Raw genomic sequence first — 22,730 nt, 5'->3', positions numbered from 1 at the left:
TAAATGTATCCCTTTATTTCTGTTAAAATAGATTGTTAACATCCTTTTAAGTCATGCAGATTTATAATCATAGCCATATAATAAAATATTTACTCTATGGATAAATACAGAAAGATTTTCAACCATTGGTTTTTTGTTTTTTTTTTTTTTTCTCTTTCTCTCTCTTGGATATTACAGATGACCATGGATGAAAAATATGTAAACAGCATTTGGGACCTTCTGAAAAATGCAATTCAAGAAATCCAGCGTAAGAATAACAGTGGTCTTAGTTTTGAGGAGCTCTATAGAAATGCATATACAATGGTTTTGCATAAACATGGAGAAAAGCTCTACACTGGACTAAGAGAAGTTGTTACCGAACATCTCATAAATAAGGTATCCAACTTTAAAGGACTATTGCTAACTATATTGAATCTAGAAGAATTATTTTTGAAGGTTCCAGGAAGCCTCTGTAGAAATAATCAATTAGTAACTATCTAATAAAGCCTGACTTAAAATCAGCTAGACCAGAATTTTTGATAATTGAAGAAAGGTAAAATTTGTGATGTATGATAAATGTAATTTTGGAAGCAACTTTTAGTTTATAAATACTTGCTTATTAAAATGTTAATTACAGATCATTAGTTTTTCTTTAAAATACTTATTTTAGCCCATTTTATTTCTCTCTCTGTATATTTGAAAATAATAAGACTACATTGTTTTGAAAGTATTGTCTAAGACTTTATTCACCAAGTTGACTTTATTCATTTTAACTGAGTTTTACTACAATGAATGTGAAATTTTTTTTTTTTTAAAGATAAATTAGTGTTGGACTGTTAACATTATAAAATGGTTCTTTGGTTCCAAAAACATGTATGTGTTTTTTTAGAACAAATGTTTTTATAAAGCAGACTTTTCCACTGCAAGTATGTCTTGCTTTAAGAGTGTCAGATAAAATGTAAAATACCACAGATAAATAAAAACTTCTCAAAGTTTTTGTGTGGTATTAGGGTTTGTTTTTTTTTTTTAATTTTATTTCAAAAAAAAGAGGAAAAGTTGCATCAGTAGTACAATGATCTCTTATATTGTAGATTTACCAGTTGGTAACATTTTGCTACATTTTAGCCGATCTTTCTATTGGTACTTTAATATTATTGCTGAACAGTTAGAGAATGAAGTTTTAGATTCGTTTACCCTTAGATCCTTTGGAATGTTTCTCCTAAGAACAAGGAAATTCTCGTACTTAACCAAAGAACAATGTTCAAAATCAGGCAGTTTAATATTAATACAGAACTGTTACCTAATACGGTCCACATTCAAATTCACCAGTTATCCTGTGTGGCAGTGACGTCCTTTATAGCAGTTTGTTTTCTGATCCAGGATCCAGTCCAGGATCACACACTCAATTCCTCAGCCTTTCTTTGTCTTTCAGCACATTGACATTTTTGAAGAGTATAGGTCAGTTGTTTTGTAGATTGTCCCTCAGTTTTTGGTTTGTCTGATTGTTTCCTCATGACTAGTTTCAGGTTATGCATTTTTGGCAGGAATAATACATAAGTGATGTTGTGTCCTCAGTGCATCACATCAGGAGGCACATGATGTCAGTTTATCCCATTATTGGTGATGTTAACTTTGATCACTTGGTGTCCGCCAGATTTCTCCACTGTAAAGGTACCTATTTTCCCTTTGTAATTCATAAGTAATTTGTTCAGATATATTTTGAGACTGTGTAAATATCCTGTTCCCCAAGAAACTTTCATGTGATGGTTTTAGCATCCATTGATGATTCTTGCATGAATCATTATTACAATGATGGTTAAAAAAAAAAAAATAGTCACTTTCTATTTCTACTCTTCTTTATGCAGTTCTTTTCTCTTAAGTGGGATTACATGAGCAGGTAGGATCTCATGAAGCAAGGTGATTGTGCTCTTTATGCATTCAGCAGTTTTTTGTTAAGTGCCTACTGTGTACAACTTTCTCAGAAAATATAGTAGATACTGCCTCTTCTTAGGTTTGTTTTTGCTTTTATTCTAATGTGAGAGGTGATACACACATTTACATAACAGATAATGGTATGAGGCATTATGTAACTAAATGGCAAATGAGTAGTATAGGCAGTAAATGGCTTAGAAATTTCAGATGGGGAGAGACTACCCTGGGCTGTAAGATTTTATGGGAAAGGATGAAATTAAACTGAGCCATGAAAAATTTGGAATATAAGTGAACAATGTGGAAGGTGTTCCAGGATGGCAGACATGACATGATTATTATAGAAATAAACTTGGGTGGTGAGTAGAGTTTGAGATGTACAATACTTTATAGGGATTAGTAGAGTGGAGTGTTGCAAAGTTGGTTTGGGAACAGATTGGAGAAGAACTTGGATGCCAAGCTAAGGAATTTGGACTTAACATTGGAGGTCTATTGGAGTTTTTTAACTGGATGATAATGTGACACAGTATTTTAAGAAGATTAAGATGAGAATGATATAAATGTGGAATTGGGGGGATGTGTGTTTGAAGTAGGAGAAAGCCTGGAAAAACTGTAAGGTGATAGGCTAGAAATGGATGGATGATGTCAGAAATTCCGAAGTAAGATTAGACAGAGTTTGGTTACTGGGAGGGAGAATTACGGCGCCACCAGTAGCATTATTGTGAACTTTACAGTGGAAAACTGATTTGGAATGGGTAGAAGGGATGTCACATTCTGTTTTGGATTATATTGGAAGTTTTTATAGTTAGAAGGCACCTTAAAAACCATTTGACATAGGAAACTTGAGTGTGAGATCATAATAAGATATCCAAGTAGAAATATGATGTGTTTGAAGATATATGGGTTTCGAGCCTGGGCAGGAACTCAAGATCTGGAGATCAAGATTTGACGTTTGGTAGCATGTACTGAGGAATTCTCTGTTGGAGTTCAGAGAATGAAAATCCCAGAGCCAAGGGATGAATCTTCGAAAGCAAACTCTGGTAAGTAGGTTTGGGAAATGAAGACTAATTTAACAAGCTTGGCATCCAAAGAAAGAAGTAAAGTACAATAGGGGAGTTTTGTTTAAAGCTGTTGAAGGGGAGAAGATTGGAGCAACTTAATTTCTGGAAGTGGAGAGAGTATGGAATTGAACAATAGGGAAATAAAGGTAGAAGAGGGGCAGGTTCTTTTGACGGACGTTCTATAGGGCATGATAATATTTAGTACTTACTGTGTGCTAAGTCCACTTCTAGTGCTTTAGATGTATTAATTTAACAGTCACAACCCAATGAGCCAGATACTACTATTCCCTCTATTTTAAAAGTGAAGAAACGTAGGCACGTAGAATGGGTGATTTGTCCAGATGCACCTAGCTAGTAAGTGGCCTGGCTGGAACAGTATTCAAGCAGTGTGGCTTCAGGCTGAGTCTTTAACTTTTCTATAAATCTGATATTTGAGTCAGAATGAAAGGATCAAGATGCAGCAAATATGGTGAAATTGAGGATGTATGTGGAGCTTCAGGTAAATTGAATTGGCTCGGTGTTTGTAAAGCTATAGTTTTTTAAATATTAGTTCTTGTTTTATTTATAATTAAAATAAAGCAGTTGGCAGTAATATCTTTGAGATTCTTTAGTTCTAAAACTAGCGTGACTTTAATGATTAAGCAGTGCATCTTCTGAAAAATGAGATGAAAAGACTAGGAGTAGCTCCTGTGGGGAATATACTAAGGAACTGACAAGTGAGGAAAAAGATAGCTCAGTAGGAGTTGGCCTGAACATGTGATTTATCTTGTTGTTGTTGTTGTTGTTGTTGTTGAAGCAGTGCTTTGCAGCTTGGGCACAGATGCAGAAAAAACATCTGTAGTTATGTACTTTGGTTGAGAATTGGCTCATCCAAAAGTGAGAGGAGGGAAGAAGGGCAGAGTGTGAGGTCAGTGTTCAAGTGGCTGATTTTTGGACGCTGAAATATGGTTAGGTAGAAATTGAAGTCATGTGAACAATAACTCCATGGTGACTATAGGAGCAGCATATTCTAAGTCTTTTAAAGTGATTCCGTATCTAAGATTATCTATCATTTCAAAATACAGGCATTTCCCTATATTATATTTCAGAAGACATACATTCAAGTTGATTATGCTAACGAATTTAAAGGCGTATATGCTAAACTTTTATTTCTCTTAACAGATGTTAATGATATATCACCAGCATTTCTTTCACAAATTCTCATTTGACCACATTAAACTAGTCAATTTCTGATTAGGAAATGTGTCAGTATTAGCATATCTAATGATTGATATCTTTATTTCAATTGAATTAATTTTTTTGAACCTCTGCTATTATCTCTGCTTTCATTTTTTTGTGTTTTCCATTAATCTTATATTCTGTTTACTCTTACTTTATAAGACACTTTAAAAATCATCCAAATACAGTACTACTGTCAGAAGGGGACACTGTCAGAGGAAATCTGTCAACTGACAGGACCATCATACAGTAGCCCAAAATGTTTGTCCCCTGATGTAGGAAGTCACCATTTATTCTACCATATGGGATTTAGGAATGTTACTGATGTAATGTGCAGAAGTGTAGTTTGCATGGAAGTCAACATTGCCTGTTTCTACATTGAACCTTCCAACTGGAAGATAAGAGAATCGTTTAAGGTTCTGGGGTATCAGAGTAACTCTCTTCAATCTCACTTCTGTATATCCCTTTTTAAAAGTTCTGAAAGCATTACTACATGGTCCGTTTTCTTTTTGTTTTGTTTCGTTTTTGTTCACTGTGCTTTTAGCAGTTAGCTAAACTGCCTAGTTGATGATTTTTTTTTTTTTTTTTTTTGTCTTTTTGCCATTTCTTGGGCCGCTCCTGCGGCATATGGAGGTTCCCAGGCTAGGGGTCGAATCGGAGCTGTAGCCAATGGCCTACGCCAGAGCCACAGCAACGCGGGATCCGAGCCGCGTCTGCAACCTACACCACAGCTCATGGCAACGCCGGATCGTTAACCCACTGAGCAAGGGCAGGGACTGAACCCGCAACCTCATGGTTCCTAGTCGGATTCGTTAACCACTGTGCCACGACGGGAACTCCTGATGATATTTTTTTAAAGCAAAATTATTTTCCACTAAAGTGAACCTTTGAGTGCTGTGGTATTGACAGCCAGGACCTATCTTTTCACATTGAAGAAGAATTCAAAGGAATAATTTTTACATGGAAACAGAGTTTGTTGGTACTCCAATTTCAAGATGAAAGTAGCAGTATTAAAAGAAGTTTAATAACAGAAATAGATGCAGTGGCAAAAGTGCTGGATAGAATTGGACTTTGGGACTAATTCTGCCACTATCCTCAAGAAATTATTAGCTTTTTCTGGACTTCAGATTATTAATGTATAAAATGAGATTGGGATTGGTTTTGTTAGCCTGAATGAACATTATGTGATTATGTTTCATGATAATTTAGGGTTATTAACACTTAAGAAAAAAATCACAAGTTTTGCAGTTTACCATTGTCTTTTGGTGTCATAATACGTGTTTAAAATAAAAGTATTTTCGTTTTTAATCATTTCTCCTAGTCAGGAGAGAAGTTTTCCTCAGTTTTAAAGTGGTAAGAACTTTATTCCAATTTTGCGTGATACTTAACAGGTTTCTTAGATTTGCCTTGTGCTTAATTTCCCCCTTTTCTTTCAAATGATTGCTCTGTAGTAATAACCAAATAATATGTCAGTTTCCAATTCTTGTACTTTGGAAATTTGTCCTACTCTTAGAAAAAGAGCTGAATAAAAAAGATTTTGACTTTTTAACTCTACTAGAAACAATTTCTTATTGCAAAAAAGATTATTTATTCCAGTGGTTTTCAAAGCTTTCTATCTTTCTATCTTCTTCAAACAGTATCTACTTTGACTGAATTCGAGGAAGGCAAGATAAGAGTAGCTTCATCCTCCTCACTTTTCATTAGTTTAGAATACTGCTTATTGGACCTGTTACGTGACAGGCACTGGATTAATAAGCATTTGCATTTTAGCAAAGATTCTAAGCTTTCTGGAACTTATATTTTGGACTTAGATACTTGAATCTGTGCCTTATAGTCCTGATCAATTCTAAGCCCTTTGTTTCACAGGTAGAAAAAAAAATGAAGCCTTAAAGGGAATAGTTTCAATTTTTAAGTGACTTTCTTGGTGAATCTTTTTGGTAAAGTCTTTTTATAGAATAATACCCTTCTGCTTATATTTTGTATGTAGGGTCTCATTTGCTGAAAATAATGTTTCTCTGTGAACTGCTTGTTCAATATGTTGATATTTATCCCCATTTTTAGAGGGAGAATGGGAAGAACGGAGTTTAAAATATTACATGTATTCATAGGTGAATTTAGATGTTTATGTAATGGTACTAATTACATGTGGGAATGAAGTTGGTAATTTTATGGTGAGTTGTAGGCCAGTTACTTAAACAGACTTTTTTTTCCCCCCCAAACCCATGGCATGTGGTTCCTGGGTCAGAGGTTGAACCCACACCACAGCGGTGACAATGTTGGATCCTTAATCTGCTGAGCTACCAGAGAACTCCCAATTTAGCTTTTATAATAAAGCTTTTCTTAATGCTTTTTCCTTTCTTTCAAGGCAAATGTGAATTAATGTAGAGAAATATTTTTTTAAATGAAATCTGTGTACAAAATACAAATATAGTGACTGCAGTGAATTACGAAGGCCATCAATAGAAACACTAGGGAATATGATTTTCACTAGCTAAAACAGTTTGGGTTCAGAGGCCCACAGATACTAAGTCTCTCCTATGTCTTAATCTACCAAAAAATAATTGAAGAAACCATGCCTTTCAGCAAGAAAATCCCAGTTTTAGTGAGGTAATCAATTTGAAGCAGAATCATTTTTCCTGAAGTTTTGAGGGCAAGGTAGAAAGAGGAGGTCATTTTTGATGAGCGTTAAAGGGTTATAAAAGACTCATTATGTAAACAAAGGCAGAAGATAGTCTCAGGAGGGAACATGGCCTGAGTGAAAATGGCAGGTAGGTATGAGCATAGTCCAGTGAATCAGTCTAAGTTTACATGGAATATAAAGGACTTCACATGCCTTTGTAGGAAATGAGAATGATAAAGTTAGTTGGACTGGGTTTTGAAAAACATTGTAGGGGATTTGACTTTTATTCTGTGGGTGGTAGGCACTGTTCGGTTTAATCTTCGAAGAGACTGAACTAGAAAAGATGGAGTAAAAGGAGTGCCACTTTCAGTGCTTCATTGCTGCTTAGCTTTCGTTCTTCTGCCGTCTTGTCTTTTTTTCTAAATTAAAATTGTTGGAAGAAATTGAGAACCTGTTACATCGAATATTGGAGTTGCTTAGAGTGATGATGACAAGAGAAAGAAGAGGAAGGCTCTCACTCAGCAAGGTGTACAAACCCTTAAGGAATATCATTTGGAAGAGTGACTTGAGTATAAATAGAATAATCCCCAAAGAGGAAGAGATTATTGGAGATTGAGTGGAGACAGGGGTTAGTAGAGAATGAGAAAGATAGCAACCATAGAATATGAGGGGCATAGGAAATTGAGTACCTTCTGCTTTGAAAGGATTGGAAAAGAAATGATGTTGGGAAAGAGCCAAGTGGAGAGTGATGGCAAATTTACCTGTGTTAAATACCAGCTATTCCTACTTCAGTTGTGGAATAGACTATAAGCATTGTGAAGTAGATACCCTTTGAGCTCTATTTTGTTTTCTGTTGTATTTTCTAGTGATGTTCTTTCAATATTTATTAAATGAATTAATGAAAAATCTAGGCTCTATTCATTCATCTTTGTATCTCTTGTTCTTCATATAGGTGGCAGTCAGTAATTGCCTGTTGAAATGAATCTCTAAAAATAATACTAGCAGCCAAATGGAATCCATTTATGGTTTATATCCACAAACTGCAGAGATGTGTTTTGCCTTCTCTATGTGGGGTAAAACTTCTACCTCTCCAAGTTAATTACTGAATCTAACTGCTTTAAACAGAGTATCACCATTTTTAAAAAGCACAGTGTAATTTTGGGGCTGTGAACCTCTGATTTCTTGAGCCTAGCTAGAGTCTGTCAGTCTGCTGGGTATCAGATTGTGGGATCTGTGGAACTGGTTTTTCCCTCCATTGTACTCAGGAGCATAAGAAGACTAATTGCCATATGGCCATGCTTTGCTTTGTATATGTTTTACTGTTTATCAGTGTCCCTGCTGTTCAGAATTTAACTGTGGTACTGATGCTATAATGGCTTTTAATGTGTATCTCATTGTCTTAACCATGGAGAATGGAGTACTTTACAAATGATAGTCATATTGTGGTATACTGTTCTTTTCATTTTGTTTTCCTTTCCAGCCATCAGAGAAAAAGCTACCATTTTTAATGACACTGCTTTGTTCTCAAATCCTTATTTTCCAAGATTTTTTTTAATTAAAAAGAATATTTAAGAATTTTTTTTAATCCCAAATTTAGGTGTTTTTTATTTAACATGTAGCAAGTTTTCTTTATGAAACTATGTAAATGTCCTAATTGCTATCATGTGCTCCTGCTTTGAACCTCATGACTTAGTACTATTCATTGAATCCTACTTTGTATTGATATCATGTGAATGCTAATACTAGGCTCTTCATTTCTCCCCTCCCTTATAATCCAGTAAAGTGACTGAATGCATTTTGTATCCCCCATGGTGCCTAGTGTCCTCCTTTGCATGTTGGAAGTAATCATTAAATATTTGAATTGTCAATTGAGGGAAAGATTTTTATGTATCCTTTTGAATTAAGAGCTTCATTTTGGACACTGAAAGAGTGAATGGGGAATATTGCCACTACAAATCAATTTTATTTTGAAATAACAAGTCTTGTGTGCTCCTTATGAGATGCTTAAATTTATATTACTCTTTACCCATTAGTAAAACATACTAACAGAAGAATCTTGTATCAGCAGTCAAGAAAAAAGTTTTCCCTGCAGTAGCTATCTTAAGTTTTGCCAGTGATGCTGGTATGATTCCTTTGATCAGGGTGGTCACCTTTATTGTAAAAATTAGTGAAGATAATGAGAGAATCTAGAAAATCAAGAGGGCAGTATATTTCATGTAGGTATCTCTTGTCATAAGGGCATTCTTGGAAAGTCTGCAGTATCTACAACAGTTAAGATTAATTCTTCTAACCTTAGTAGAATCTTGCTTTGAAATAGAAAAATCTTAAGGTTCTTATATGTATTATGAGATAGCAACATCTATTCACCAAATTTATATGGAGGCTAGCTCCATTACAAACTCCTCAAAGTATGAGATAAAAGAATTTCATCTAGTTAGGGAGAAATTTCTTTTCTTTAGAGGAAAGGAAATCAAGTGGGAATTGAGAGTTTAGAAAATACTGCATAGGGAGTTCCTGTCATGGCTCAGCAGAAACGAATCTGACTAGTATCCATGAGGATGCATGTTTGATCCCTGGCCTCGCTCAGTGGGTTAAGGATCCAGCCAGTGTTGCCCTAAGCTGTGGTGTAGGTTGCAGACATGGCTCAGATCCGGGGTTGCTGTGAGCTGTGGCATAGGCCGGAGGCTACAGCTCCAGTTTGACCCCTAGCCTGGGAACCTCCATATGCTGCGAGCGAGCATGGCCCTAAAAAGATAAAAGATTAAAAAAAAATACTACATAAAATATGTGAACATGTATATGTATATGTGTTTTATGTTGCTTGTTTCAGAAAATTTAAGATAGTTAAGAATTTTCTGAGCATCTTGTCGAAATGCAGATTGATTCAGTGGGCAAGTTCGCATGATGATGATATTGACCATGAGTTCTGCTTTGTGTATGTCATTTGAGTAACAAGATTCAGATACATAGATGAACAATATTCTGAGTATGTAATACAGGAAGCAAGTGCTTATATAGCATTTACTATAGGCTAGGCACTCACTAAGCATTTTTTATACATTAACTCATTTTATCCACACAACAGCTACTTCAGGTAGGTACTATTCCTGCTTTATAAAAACCAATAAACTGTTCGTATTTCACAAAAACGAATACACAAAGAAATTAAATTGCTGAAGTTCACACATCTACTAAACGTTGGGTCTGTGATTTGAATCAGGCAAATGGGCTTTTCAACGTTTATATTCCTGTGCTGCCATTATTCACCATGTAATCTTTTAAAACAAGAATCCTCAGCATAAGAGGAAGAGCTGCGGAGCTTTTGTCAAAGGATATGTGTCAGATTAGGAGAGATATCCTTTACAGTCCATGGCTTGGCTCCTGTTGAGATTCACTTACGTAGTTAGCCACTTTTATTGATAGGTTTATAGCACATTACTTTGGTATGATGTAGTGAAAGATATTTTGAGATCTTCAGGAATAATTCTTTAATGACATTCCTTGGGAAAGTAAGATTTCTATAACTAGTAAAATTTGTGAAGTGACAAGCCTTCAAATCACATATGCAGGGCCCTGGAAAACTCAAATGTTGTAAGTGGGAACTTAAATGCTATTTTTGATCATGGTAAATGTTGCATGTTTATGTAAGTACTCTGGTTTCATCAGGTGAAACAAGCAGTATGTTTTAGAATTTGGAACCAAGAAAGGAACTTAGTAGGTATTCGGTGGCTCTCTCAGATACAGGCACACCTTGTTTCTTGTGCTTTTACTGTACTTTACAGATACTGCCTTTTTTTTTTTTTCTTTTTTATAAACAAATTGAAGGTTTGTGGCACTCCTCTGTTGAGCAAATCTGTCAGGTGCCGTTTTTTTTTCAACAGCATTTGTTAACTTCACATGTCAGTAGCAGTTTGGTAATTCTCATAGTATTTCAAACTTTTTGTTTTCTTCTTTTTTTCTTGTGGCATTCATAAGTTCCTGTGCCAGGGATTGAACCCAAGCCACAACAGTAAAAACACCGTATCCTTAACCACTGGGATAAGCCAGGGAACTCCTCAGACTTTTTAATTATTATCTTTGTTATGATCTGTGATCAGTGATTTTTTTTTTTTTTATGCTGCTATTGTAATTGTTTTGGGGGCCACAAACTGTGCCTAAAAAAGACTGAATTTCATAAATATTGTGTGTGTTCTAATGGCTCCACCGGCTAGTTGCTTCCCTTTCCTCTGAAACATAAGAATATTGAAATTAGGCCAATTAATACGCCAATTAAGTAGCCTCTTATGTATTCAAGGGAAAGAGAGAATGGCACACCTCTCACTTTAAATCAGAAGCTAGAAATGACTAAGCTTTGGTGAGGAAGACATGTTGAAAGTTGAAATAGGCTGAACACTAGACCTCTTAAACTACTTAGGTAAGTTGTGGATGCAAAGGAAAAGTTCTTAAAGGAAATTAAAAGTGCTTCTCCTGTAAACACATGAATGGTGAGGAAATAAAGTAGCCTCATTGCTGATAAGGAGAATGTTTGGGTGGTCTGGATCAGAGGTCAAACAAGGAACAGCATTCCCGTTAACCACAGACTAATCCCATGCAAGGCCCTAACTCTCTTCAATTTTTTGAAGGCTGAGAGAGGTGAGGAAGCTGTAGGAAGAAAGTTCGAAGCTAGCAGAGGTTGGTTCAGAGGTTTAAGGAAAGAACCTCTTTCCATAAAGGTGTAAGGTGGAACAGCAAGTGCTGATGTAGAGACTATATCAGGTAACCCAGAAAATCTATCTAATTAATGAAGGTAGCCATATTAAACAACAGATTTTTTTCAGTGTAGACAAAACAGCTTTCTTTTTCAAGAAGATGCTATCTAGGACTTCCATAGCTAGAGAGGAGAAATTAGTGACCAGCCTTCAAAGTTTCAAAGAATAGGCTGACTCTCTTGTTAAGGTCTAATGCTGGTAACTTTAAGTTGAAGCCAGTGCTCATTTACCATTCTGAAAATCCTAGGGCCCTTAAGGTTTTGCTAAACCTACTCTTCCTGTGCTCTATTAGTGGAACCCAACACAGCATACATGTCAGCATATCTGTCTGCCACCTGCTTTACTGAATATTTTAAACCTACTCTTGAGACCTACTGCTCAGGAAAAAAAGACTTCCTTTCAAATATTATTGCTCTTTGATAATGCACCTGGTCACCTAGGAGTTCTGATGGAGATGTGCAGAAGATTCGTGTTTTCATGCTTGCTAACCATTCTGCAGCTCGTGGATCAAGGAGTAATTCCAACTTTCAAGTCTTATTATACTTCATAAGACTGTAACTGCCATAGGCAGTGATTTTTCTGATGGATCTGGGCAAGGTCAGTTGAAACCCTCCTAAAGGATTCACTGTTCTAGATATCATTAGCAAGATATGTGATTTTTTTGTGGAAAGAAATCAAAATAGTTTGGAAAAGGTTGATTCCAACCCTGATGGATGACTTTGAGGGGCTCAAAAGGTGAAAGAAGTAACTTCAGATGTGGTGGAAGTAGCAGAAGAACTAGAATTAGAAGTGGAGCCTGAAGATGTGACTGAATTGCTAATCTCTAAATACAGCATTAATGGATGAGGAGTTGGTTCTTCTGCATGAGCAAAGAAAGTGGTTTCTGAGGATGGATGCTACTCCTCGTGAAGATGCTATGAAAGTTGTTGAAATGGCGACAAAGGATTTAGAATATTACATAAACTTAGTTGATAAAGTAGCAGCATTTTTGAAAGGGCCGACCCCTCTTTTGAAAGAAGTTGTGTTGGTAAAATGCTGTGAAACAGCATTGCAAGCTACAGAAATTGTTCTCAAAAAAAGAGTCAACTGATGGAGTAAACTTCATTGTCTTATTTGAAGAAATTCCCACAGCCATTCCAGCCTTCAGTGGCCACTACCCTGATGCGTCAGCAGCCAGCAACATCTAAGCAAGACTTTCCACCAGCAAAAAGTTGACTTGCTAAAGGTTCAGATGTTGGTTAGCATCTTAGATATTTTTAAGTTAAGATATGCACATTGTTTATTTAGACATAATGCTGTTGCACACTTGATAGACTGCAGTACAATGTAAATGTTTATAATTTTGATGTGCTCCGGGAAACCAAAAAAATTCATGTGACTCGTTTTATTGCAATTATTTGCTTCGTTGCAGTGGTTTGGAACTGAACCCACAGTATCTTCAAGGTATGCCTCTATTTTAAAACAGTAGAAAACCCCTCTTTTAAAATCATACAAAACCAGTCTAAACCATATTTAATCAGGAGACGGAGCCCACCCTAAGGACTAAAGAATGTTAGTGGAGCATTGCATGATTGCCGTGGATCTAATCAACCCCAGTCAAATTATAGGAAGGAGGAGCTGCAGACCTTATAGGTTAAGTAACTTGGTTAAACCAAGTCCTAATGAGTAGCTGCCCTGGGTAACTGTATGCAAATAGTAGTTTGATATATTTAGCTCCTGGATGAGCATTAAAATACTACAGATTTCTAAGAAGTCCCACCTCTTAACATTATAGTATCTCTGTGATACTTTTAAATGTTCTTTTATTAGCATGAACACCATATTATTCCTGCCCCATTTTATGTTTTTAATACATGATGTGTATTTCAATGCAAAGTAATGCTAAATACAAATACCTGTATTTTCAGAGCTTGACCTATAGGAATTAAATACTATCCTGAGTATTAAGACTTTTTAAGAAGTCTATAGCATCATAATTATATGGTGCAGTTTTGGTTTCAGTGACCTTTAGAATTAAAAACTTTATAATTAGTTTTAGCTGATAAATTTCTTTGTTTTACCTAGATATTTAATTAGGATTAGCTGCCTGGGACATTACTGTAGCCATTTAAATTTAGAGGGTTAAAATTTTTAATTGATGATTAAAAATAAATGTATGTGCTGCTGTTATAGCACAGGAAACTGTAGTCACTTGTGATGGAATATGATGGAGGATAATGTGAGAAGAAGAATGTGTGTGTGTGTGTGTATATAAATATATATATATATATATATATATATATATATATGTAAGACTGGGTCACTTTGCTATACAGCAGAAATTGACAGAACATTGTAAATCAACTATAATAAAAAAGTATGTGTGTTAGAAGGTGGTAGGATTCTATGTAGTTTATTAAAATCCTTTAACTCTCCAACCAGCCAAGAACTGCTGCCTCAAGGTCCACTTCCTTGTCATGCTCATGTGTGCTGGCTCTCCTATCATTCCCCTTTCCATCTACCTCTTCCCTTTGCCAGTAATTTGACTGGTATGAGGATGTATTTTTTGCAACTTGGACATTAATTTATCAGTGAACAGTTGTTATTACAACATTGGAAAATAAAGGTTTTCTTTTGATTTAGTAATCCACGTTAGTCTTTGCTAAGGATGTAGTGGAAAGGACAGGGAAAGCTGTAGTCACAAAAATGGAGAATATAGTATGCCAGTTTGAGTGATTGCAGAGGCTCTGTAAGGATGATACACTGAAAATAATGAACAGTTCTTCATTGTTTGGTATTTAAGTTGCTTTTATGAATAAAGATGGTGGCATCATAGCTTACCTTTTAATATAATAATAATAAAACAGGACCCAGTTTGAGAATCATAATTGCTACAAGTTTAAAAAAATCAATATACAATAAAATTAGCCTTTTATTTTCACATACAGTCTTATAAATTTTAGCCCATGTGTAGACTCATGTGTTTGATGTCACAGTCAATATAGTACATCCTTCACCCCAGAAAACCTGTTTTCTCTTTGTCACACCCTTCTTCTACCCCCTTATACCTGGCAACCGCTGATCTGCTCTCTGTCATTGTAGTTTTGTTTTCTCAAGAATGTCACATAAATGAAATCATATAGCTTGTACTCTTTGAGACTAGCTTCTTCAATTCAACAGTTATTTTGTGATTGATTGGATCTGTTGTATGTGTCAATAGTTTGTTCCTTTTTATTGCTGAGTGATAATTCTGTTGTCTCAGTGTACAACAGTTTGCTTATCCATTTACGTATTTACTTGTTGAAAGATATTTGGGTTGCATACAGTTTCTTGTGATTATGAATAGAGTTAACAATATTTGTGTACAAAGAGTTTTTGGGGGATCGTTGTTTCGGTTTTTGTTTTTATTCTGAGTACAAGTCTTTTGATATTTTTTCCCAGTCTGTAGTTTGTCTTTTTTATTGTTTTAACAGTACCTGCAGAACAGAATGTTTTAATTTTGATAAAGGGTCCAGTTTGTTATTTTTTCTTGTATAGATATTGTGTTTGGTGTTAGGTTGGAAATTGCTTAAGTCTCAGGTCATGTTTTCTTCTTAGATTTCTTTCTAAAATACCCCTTTTCTTTGAATGATTTTGGTGCTTTTAGGAATGAAATTATGTAACTGGAAATTTTTCTCCTAAAGTAAACGTTAATGTTGAATGTTGAGTGATGGCTTAAAATACCAGGACTTAGAACTGCATCAGTATTATTATTATAGCCACATAAAAACATACTCATATTGAAGAACTTCTGCAAGGGAAAGGAAAAGAAATGGCTAGTGTGGCTCTTCAGTCAGTGGTTTCCTAATCCTGGCTGTTGTATCAGAATCACCTGGGTAGCTTTAGAAAGAAAAACACTCAGATTCTCTTTATTGGATCTTGTGTGGGCCCCCCAATTTTTTTTTAATAGACTTCATTATTTAGAGCAGTTTTAGATACACAGCAAAATTGAGATGGTATGGAGATTTCTCATATGCCCCCTAACACAAGTACAGCCTCCCCCCCCATAACCATCCCATACCAGAGTGGTGCATTTATCATAATAATGAACCTACATTGACATATCATTATCACCCAAGTCCATAGTTCACATTAGGGGTCATTTTTAGTGTTTGTTCTATGGGTTTTGACAGATGTGTAATGAAATACCATTATAGTACCATACCATATTTTCACTGCCCTGAAAAATCCTCTGTGCTCTGCCTGTTCCACCTCTCCTAATACTCTTAACTCTTGGCAATCACTAATTTTTTTTTTTTTTTATACAAACTCTTTAGTTTTGCCTTTTCCAAAATGTTGCATGGTTGGAATAATATGATCTGTAGCCTTTTCAGATTGTCTTCTTTCACTTTGTAATGTGTACTTAAGGGTCCTCCATGTCTTTTCATGGCTTGGTATCTCATTTCTTTCTAGTTCTGAATGATTCTCCATTGTCTGGATATCCCACAGTTTATTTATTCACCTACTTAAGGGTATCTTGGTTGCTTCCAAGGTTTTGGCAATTATGAATAAAGCTGCTGCAAACGTCAGTGTGTGGGGTTTTATGTGGACATAGTTGTCAACACCTTTGGTATTTATACCAAGGAGCATAATTTGCTAGGTCATATAGTAAGTAAGACTAGGTTTGTTAGAAACTGCTAGTCTTCCAAAGTGGCTGTATCATTTTTACATTGCTACCAGCAGTGATTGAGAGTGCCTGTGCATTTGGTATTGCCATTGTTTTGGATTTTGGCTATTCTTATAAATGTGTAGTGGTATTACATTGTTAATTTAAATTGTGATTCCTTACCAGTCAGATATGGAATGTCTTTATATGCTTATCTGCCATCTGGATATCCTTTTGGTGAGGGTTTGCTTTTAAAATTGGGTTATTTCTTGTCTTATTGTTGACTTTTATGAATTCTTTATGTATTTTGGATAACAGTCCTTTATCAGATATGTGTGTCTTTTATAAATATTTTCTCCCAGTCTGTATCTTAATCTTCTCATTCTCTTGATTGAAATCTGTGGGTCTCCATATGATTCTAATTCTTTGCCAGGTTTGTGATCTACTGTTTCAAGTACTGTCCATGCTAGATGCCATGCATAGGAATCAGTTTTCAACTACTTTATTTAGCCACTTTGTCACAGCTGGTCCATCCTGCTCTCAACTTCCATAGTTTTGTTATGTGTTCATCATCTCATCCTTCAAATTCCAACTCTTTATTTGTGTGATCCTCATGTAAATTTTCTGAAGTAATGATACTGCTCATACTTGATCTGCAGATCCCTTTGGTTCTGGTACAGCCTCTGCATAGGGTTCCTCCCCTTTGCCTTTGCTAATACAAAAACTAACGGTGAAATTAGTAACATTACATACAGCCCCACTTTATTCTTAGGTTTTCTGTATTGTTAATAGTTTGTAAAATGAATATTAAATCTTTTTTCACTTAATGTGTATTTTCCTTTAGATGTCAACTTAGCTTCTTTCGAAAAACCTGTTTTAATCTTCATAAAGATGGAATTTTCGTCTCATACCTACCATTTTGTTGTATGTGGTTGAACAAATGTGCATTCACTTTTCATGTATCAGAGTACAAAGATATTTTTCCAGGGCAGTTTTAGAGGAACAATTTTTTGCTCATAGAGTGATCTGAGTAATTAAGAGGCAGTTGCTGCAAGTGTACCTAAGGGCCTTTATTTTACATCTTTTAGTCATGTCTGTGTGTATATGCATAATCCTTCAAAAATAAATAACAGAATTAACTCTTATTAGCAGCTATTTTCTGTTAGGTAAAATTCACTGCTACTGATTTGTCAGGATAATTTTTTGAAGCATGATGCACATAAAGTGGTTTTATTATTTATGATACATTGTGCTAATTGATCACATTTTTATTTTGTTGGAAAGCATGTATAAGTATAGATATAACATAAGTACTTGTCGATATATTCTGTTTTAGTGTATAAATCAATGATTTTAGAAAATATGCCTTATAACTTTTTAAATTTTCATTGGTCAGTACTTTATTCATCTAACAAATACACCAACCACATTTTTATGTTCTAAAATCACAGTGACTTTAGTACAGTTAACATATAACTTGATTTTATAACGTAGAAGTTCACTTAAGCTTTTACACATAATTTCTAGATATTCTGATGATTGGAATACATAGTTTTTGTTACATAGCACAGTTTCTCCAGTTTTGTCATGATTAAATGATATTATCACTTTGCATGAAAGTGTTTGTTTAACAGAGTATTGTCAACTAACCAACACGGATGTTTTTCACTTTTGACGTAGTCACCATATTTATGGGGTAATTTCTGGGTGATGTATTTGAAGTTAAGGAGCTTAGTCTTGCGAACAAAAGATTATAATAGAATTTAAAATTATCTGGTGTAGGCTAATGGTTTTCATACTGTAGGTTTAGTAGAATAGATACATTGTCTCATCATTAAAATCTCTTACTGACTTCTTTTTCTCTATAGATAAAAAAATAAATTAGGTATAGTTTTCTCAATTTCAGCTTACTCTCATGTGTTGTGAATAATGTGTCATATGTATTTTCTTTTAATCTTTGGCACTTCCAGCCACTTGTTCTAATTCTAATATGTAATGACGTTTTATTTAAATGTGTTTATAATTCAAGTTTATAGATGTCTGTATATATCAACACATATTAAATAATTTTTTCTCAAAAAGCACCATGACTTCATATTCTCCCCAACCTGAAAAAGTTTAACCACTACTGCAGATGATCTGTAGTAAAGAATGTTAAGAGATAGATGTCTATGTAGGCTGGAGTTGTCGAGAGTTGAGCTAGACCATGGAGGATTGGTTTAATTTGAATAACTGGATAGCTTGGCAGTATAGTTCCAAAGTGTAGTAGGAACTTAGAGGACAAACATGCTACTTCTTTATGACAAAGTTAGAACCACAGTCTAGTTTCTGTTTCCTAGTCAAATAATCTTTCCATTGGACTGATAGCATATCAGGAAGAAGTAGTAGCCAGTAACCTCTTATTCAAGAAGGTGGCAGTATGCTTGTGGGCAAGGGAAAGGAATTCCTGAATTACCAGGATTGCATTAGGAACGCATTTCAGACTGAAAGGAACTTTTAAGTGTAAAGGCAGATACCCTGAAAGAAATTACTTGTTGGAGGTGGATCATGGTATTGGAGGCTGGGGATGAAATAAAGGGTCTTTTGTACTGTTCTACATGTGAGAGGTACATGTGGGAAAGACAGAATCCCTGCTGCAGTGGAGCTTATGTTTTAGTAGGAGAAATAATAAACAGATAAATATGCAATATACTAGAAATTAGGTAGTGGTGAGTACTGTGAGGAAGAAAAAAGTGTGGGGTAAAAGAGTAGAGGTAGAGGTTGTTGTTTGAGTTAGGGTAGTCAGGGAAGATCTCTTTGTGGGGGTGCAGCTTGAGCAGAGAGGAGTCTGGAGTGAGCTATGTGAATCAAGGCAGAAGAGATGGCAGAGCACGTTTGTTGGATGTAGCTCCGTGGTAGCTGGAGTGTATTAATATGTATTAATATACTCATTGAGTGTTTACTGAGTGCCAGGCACTGTTCTACAAATGTTACCGGTGTTAATTCAATCCTTAAAACAATCCTACAAAGTGGATACTATTTCAGATATAAGGAGACTGAAGCACAGAGATTAAATAATTTACCCAAGGTCACATGGCTAGTCAGGGACCAGGGATTTTGATTCACAGGTAGTTTGACTCCAAAATCGGTTGTTTTCAATCGTTCTTCAAAGATAGAGGAAGGGAAGTGTATAGGAAGTTTAATTGGAGCAGTAGCCTGAGGCCAGTTCTGTGGAGCCTTGTAGTTCCTTTATAAGTATTTATGATTTTATGCTGACAGTGAGGTTAAGTCATGAAAGGATTAAGAAATGCCCAGGAGGTTGCTTTATGATTCTGGAGATCAAGAGTCAGGTCTGGACTATATGAAACACACTTGTTAGTTATCCGTACATAGGTGCTTGCTTACTTTACAGCTTAAAATGCAGCTTAAAACATGACCTATGACATGTTTCTTTGATTTAAAATCGAAGATTCCACTTCATTATCTTGTTGAACAGATATGTGCATGTGTACGTATGCTTGCATGCGCATGTGTGTAAACAAACTGTAATGAACTCTTCTGTTAATAGGTGCGAGAAGATGTACTAAATTCATTGAATAACAACTTTCTTCAAACGCTAAATCAAGCTTGGAATGATCATCAGACAGCTATGGTGATGATTAGAGACATATTAATGTATATGGTGAGTAGAGCTTCGTTGTTGTTTTAAGAAGTTAAGCGTCTCAAAACACAGTCTTTTTTTCTGTCAGATTTAGTTAGACGGTTACAACTCAGTGTGGAAAGATGCCTTTTTTAAAAAAAATATTATTTCCTTTGCAAAGTCCAACCTTAACTTATATGAGTAAAATCTTAGTTGTTCATATACAGTGATTAGAATGCAAAACTGAACCATATTAACAGTAAGGGTGGTTGAGTGACGACATGGAAGATGAAGGGTGAATATTCTCTTGCAAGGTTTTAAACCCTAATGTCGTCTATCCTCAGTTACGGGGGTTATCATACTAATACAAATGTTTTTGTAATAATTATACTCTAATAGCTGCCATCTATTTCTCCTGATAGTAAATCTTCCCTGATAGTAAATCTTTGTTATATGTGTATGTATTCCGTTTTTCACCCATTATTACTGTTTTTTGTTTTTATCAGTCAAGAAAAATATCTTGTTCAAGACAATTTGGAAAATACTGACTTGAGCTATGCTGTTTAATAGCTTTCAAGGAGATTAAACTATCAGGTTGTTTTTTTTTTTTTTTAACTTTAGTATGATTATTAAAGTTCATCAAACTTAATTTTGTGTCTGCAAAATCATCAAGCCCAATAACTTGTTACTTCAGTGTTGACATGTGGGAATTGGACGTAATAGTTTCCTTCTAAGATTTTACTCTCTGCTTTTTGAGTTTTTATTTTCAGTTTCTTTATTTTTGATTATTAGCTGTAGTGGTGAGAGCATATCCTAGTTTTTTTTTGTTTTTTTTGTTTTTTTTTACTTGATGGAATAAAGCAGTGTGTGAAAAGAATATCCAGTGAGAGCAAACACCTCTAATGTTTTTGTTCTACTGAGTGAATTCAGTCAGACCTATTACTTCAGGTTTTGTAGGGCAAGTGGTCAGGGAGACACTACTTTATTTTTCAGGAGGTTGGTAAAAGGTTTGTTAACAAATTAGCCTTTCTAAGCCTCATTTTCCTCTTCAGGATACTGATTTATCTCATGTTGACATTTTGAGGTGAATGAGACAGCATGTGAAAACATAATGTCTGGAATTTAAACGAGAAATACGTTAGCTTAGTGTTCTCATTAAGTTCTGGACTTGTTGAGTCTTTAAGTTCCAAAACAAACACTGAGATAGAAAAATCACTTGTAATTTCATGTTTCATTACTCTGTTGATAAAGTGAGTATTTTTAAATTGCATATATGCTTACTCTTATACTCTTTTTAAAATTTGTTTTATTTCAGCCTTCCTCTCCCCCAAAAATGTTGGTTGATGGGCAGGTGAAATCTCAGACTTTGAACCCTGGCTGTTACATGGCCAATAGTCAAGAACCTAATAATTGAGTTCATTCCTCAGCTTCCTCATTTATAAAATGAAAATAATATTGTGCCACTTGTGTAGAATAGGCATGAGACGAGGCTTAAAGGTAGCTTTCATGTAAAGCAGTTCTAGGGTCTGAACCATGGTAATATGCTTGGTAAAAATTAACTAGTATTAGTATTTCCCTTCATCTTTTTGTCAGACCCATCTGGAAGGACCATAACCCTAGGTAAACCCAGCACTTTCCCTTTCCTGGGCTTCTGCTGGTAGAAACTTCATGTGAAACCCTCTAACAGGGTAGCTCAGTGACACTGTTTGTCCATTGTCACAAACCTCCAGCCCACCCCCCACACTGCCCAGCAGTCTCACTCTTTTTCTGGTCAGCTTATTTCATCACTTTGAAACAATCATTTCTCTTTCAACCTCCAGCTGTGCTGCTGGTTCCCTTACTCTGAGTAAACAGTCTTGTCTTCTACCCCTCAGAAAGAAAGAGAAAGCACCAGGTGGAAGCTTTATTCATTTCTTGTCTCTGCATCTACAATTTGATCTACATATCCTCCCCTTTTGAGTTGCTCTTTTCCCCACCTATTTTAATGGAGGACAGTGTCTCCTCTCCTAACAAAGGCCTGTTCTTCACTTGTGTAAGGATCACATCTCTTTTCTGCTTTGTCAAAAACCTGAATTACTTTCAGGCTCTGCATTCGTCAGGCTTAGACACACCCAGGCCACTCACTTACTCAAAATAAAATTCCACCAAATTTTCTGTTGGACCCCTGCACTCCCTTCCAGGGTCTCTCACTGCCATTCACAGCTAAATATGTCATAGGAAATGTCAACACTTGCTGTTTCTTTTTTCTTACCTTTTATTCACTTTAAATATGTTTCAGTCATGCTTCTACCTCAAATCTTCTATTCAATCTTCCTGATACTTGGGTCACCCTGTCTGCATACGTATCTCTGAAGGCAAAGCTCCCTGCTAATCCTCATCCTCCTTGACTTTTCCAGCAGCATTGGCACAGTTGCCTACTCTCCTTTTTCAAACATGTTGGGTCCTTAATTTCTGTGACCAGCAGTCCCTTGGTTTGCCTCCTACTTTTCTGTTTCTTCTCAGCACTCTTCTTTCTCCTCTGACCCCTAAAGACAGGCATTCTTGGGACTTAGTCCAAAATGTCCTTTTCACAATACATGTTATATGCTTACCTTAGCTCTGTGTACTGCCTCTGTGCAGACGATTCCCATATTATGTCTCCAGCCTCATTCTCTGAGATTCAGAGTTTGTCTAGTTGATGGCTCCCTTCATTGTCTGAGAGGTACTTCAAACGTGGCATTTCCAAATGAGTTCATAATCAGTGTCATTCTTTTTGATCATGATGGAGACCTGGGAATTATTCTTGTCAGTTTTTCCTCCCTCTCCTGGCATCATGTATTTCTAGAATCTACAGTTTCTCTGTTTGCAGATCTACCACCTGCATCCAAAGCACCTTCATTCTCAGTAACTAATCATATAACTCACTGTGCTCCCCTCCATCCTCTTTTTCATA

General features: G+C 35.6%; 1 protein-coding gene across 3 annotated transcripts in view; it reads left to right on the top strand.

Moving 5' to 3' along the window:
• The window catches only part of CUL3 (cullin 3), a 95,544-nt gene that overhangs the window by 22,461 nt on the left and 50,353 nt on the right, over positions 1-22,730 (top strand). Inside the window, exons 1-3 of one of the 3 annotated variants that reach the window (XM_021075738.1) lie at positions 242-375; positions 1,524-1,650; positions 19,727-19,840. In XM_021075738.1, the coding sequence (XP_020931397.1) occupies positions 1,603-1,650; positions 19,727-19,840 (162 nt within the window). In that variant the 5' untranslated portion in view covers positions 242-375; positions 1,524-1,602. Of the gene's footprint in view, positions 1-177; positions 376-1,523; positions 1,651-19,726; positions 19,841-22,730 lie in introns of those variants that run through there. The other 2 variants (XM_021075736.1, XM_021075737.1) reach the window with 2 other exon arrangements.

The sequence above is a fragment of the Sus scrofa genome, chromosome 15 (assembly GCF_000003025.6).
Source record: "Sus scrofa isolate TJ Tabasco breed Duroc chromosome 15, Sscrofa11.1, whole genome shotgun sequence".
Lineage (NCBI taxonomy): Eukaryota > Metazoa > Chordata > Mammalia > Artiodactyla > Suidae > Sus > Sus scrofa.
This window is presented reverse-complemented; position numbering and strand designations above follow the sequence as displayed.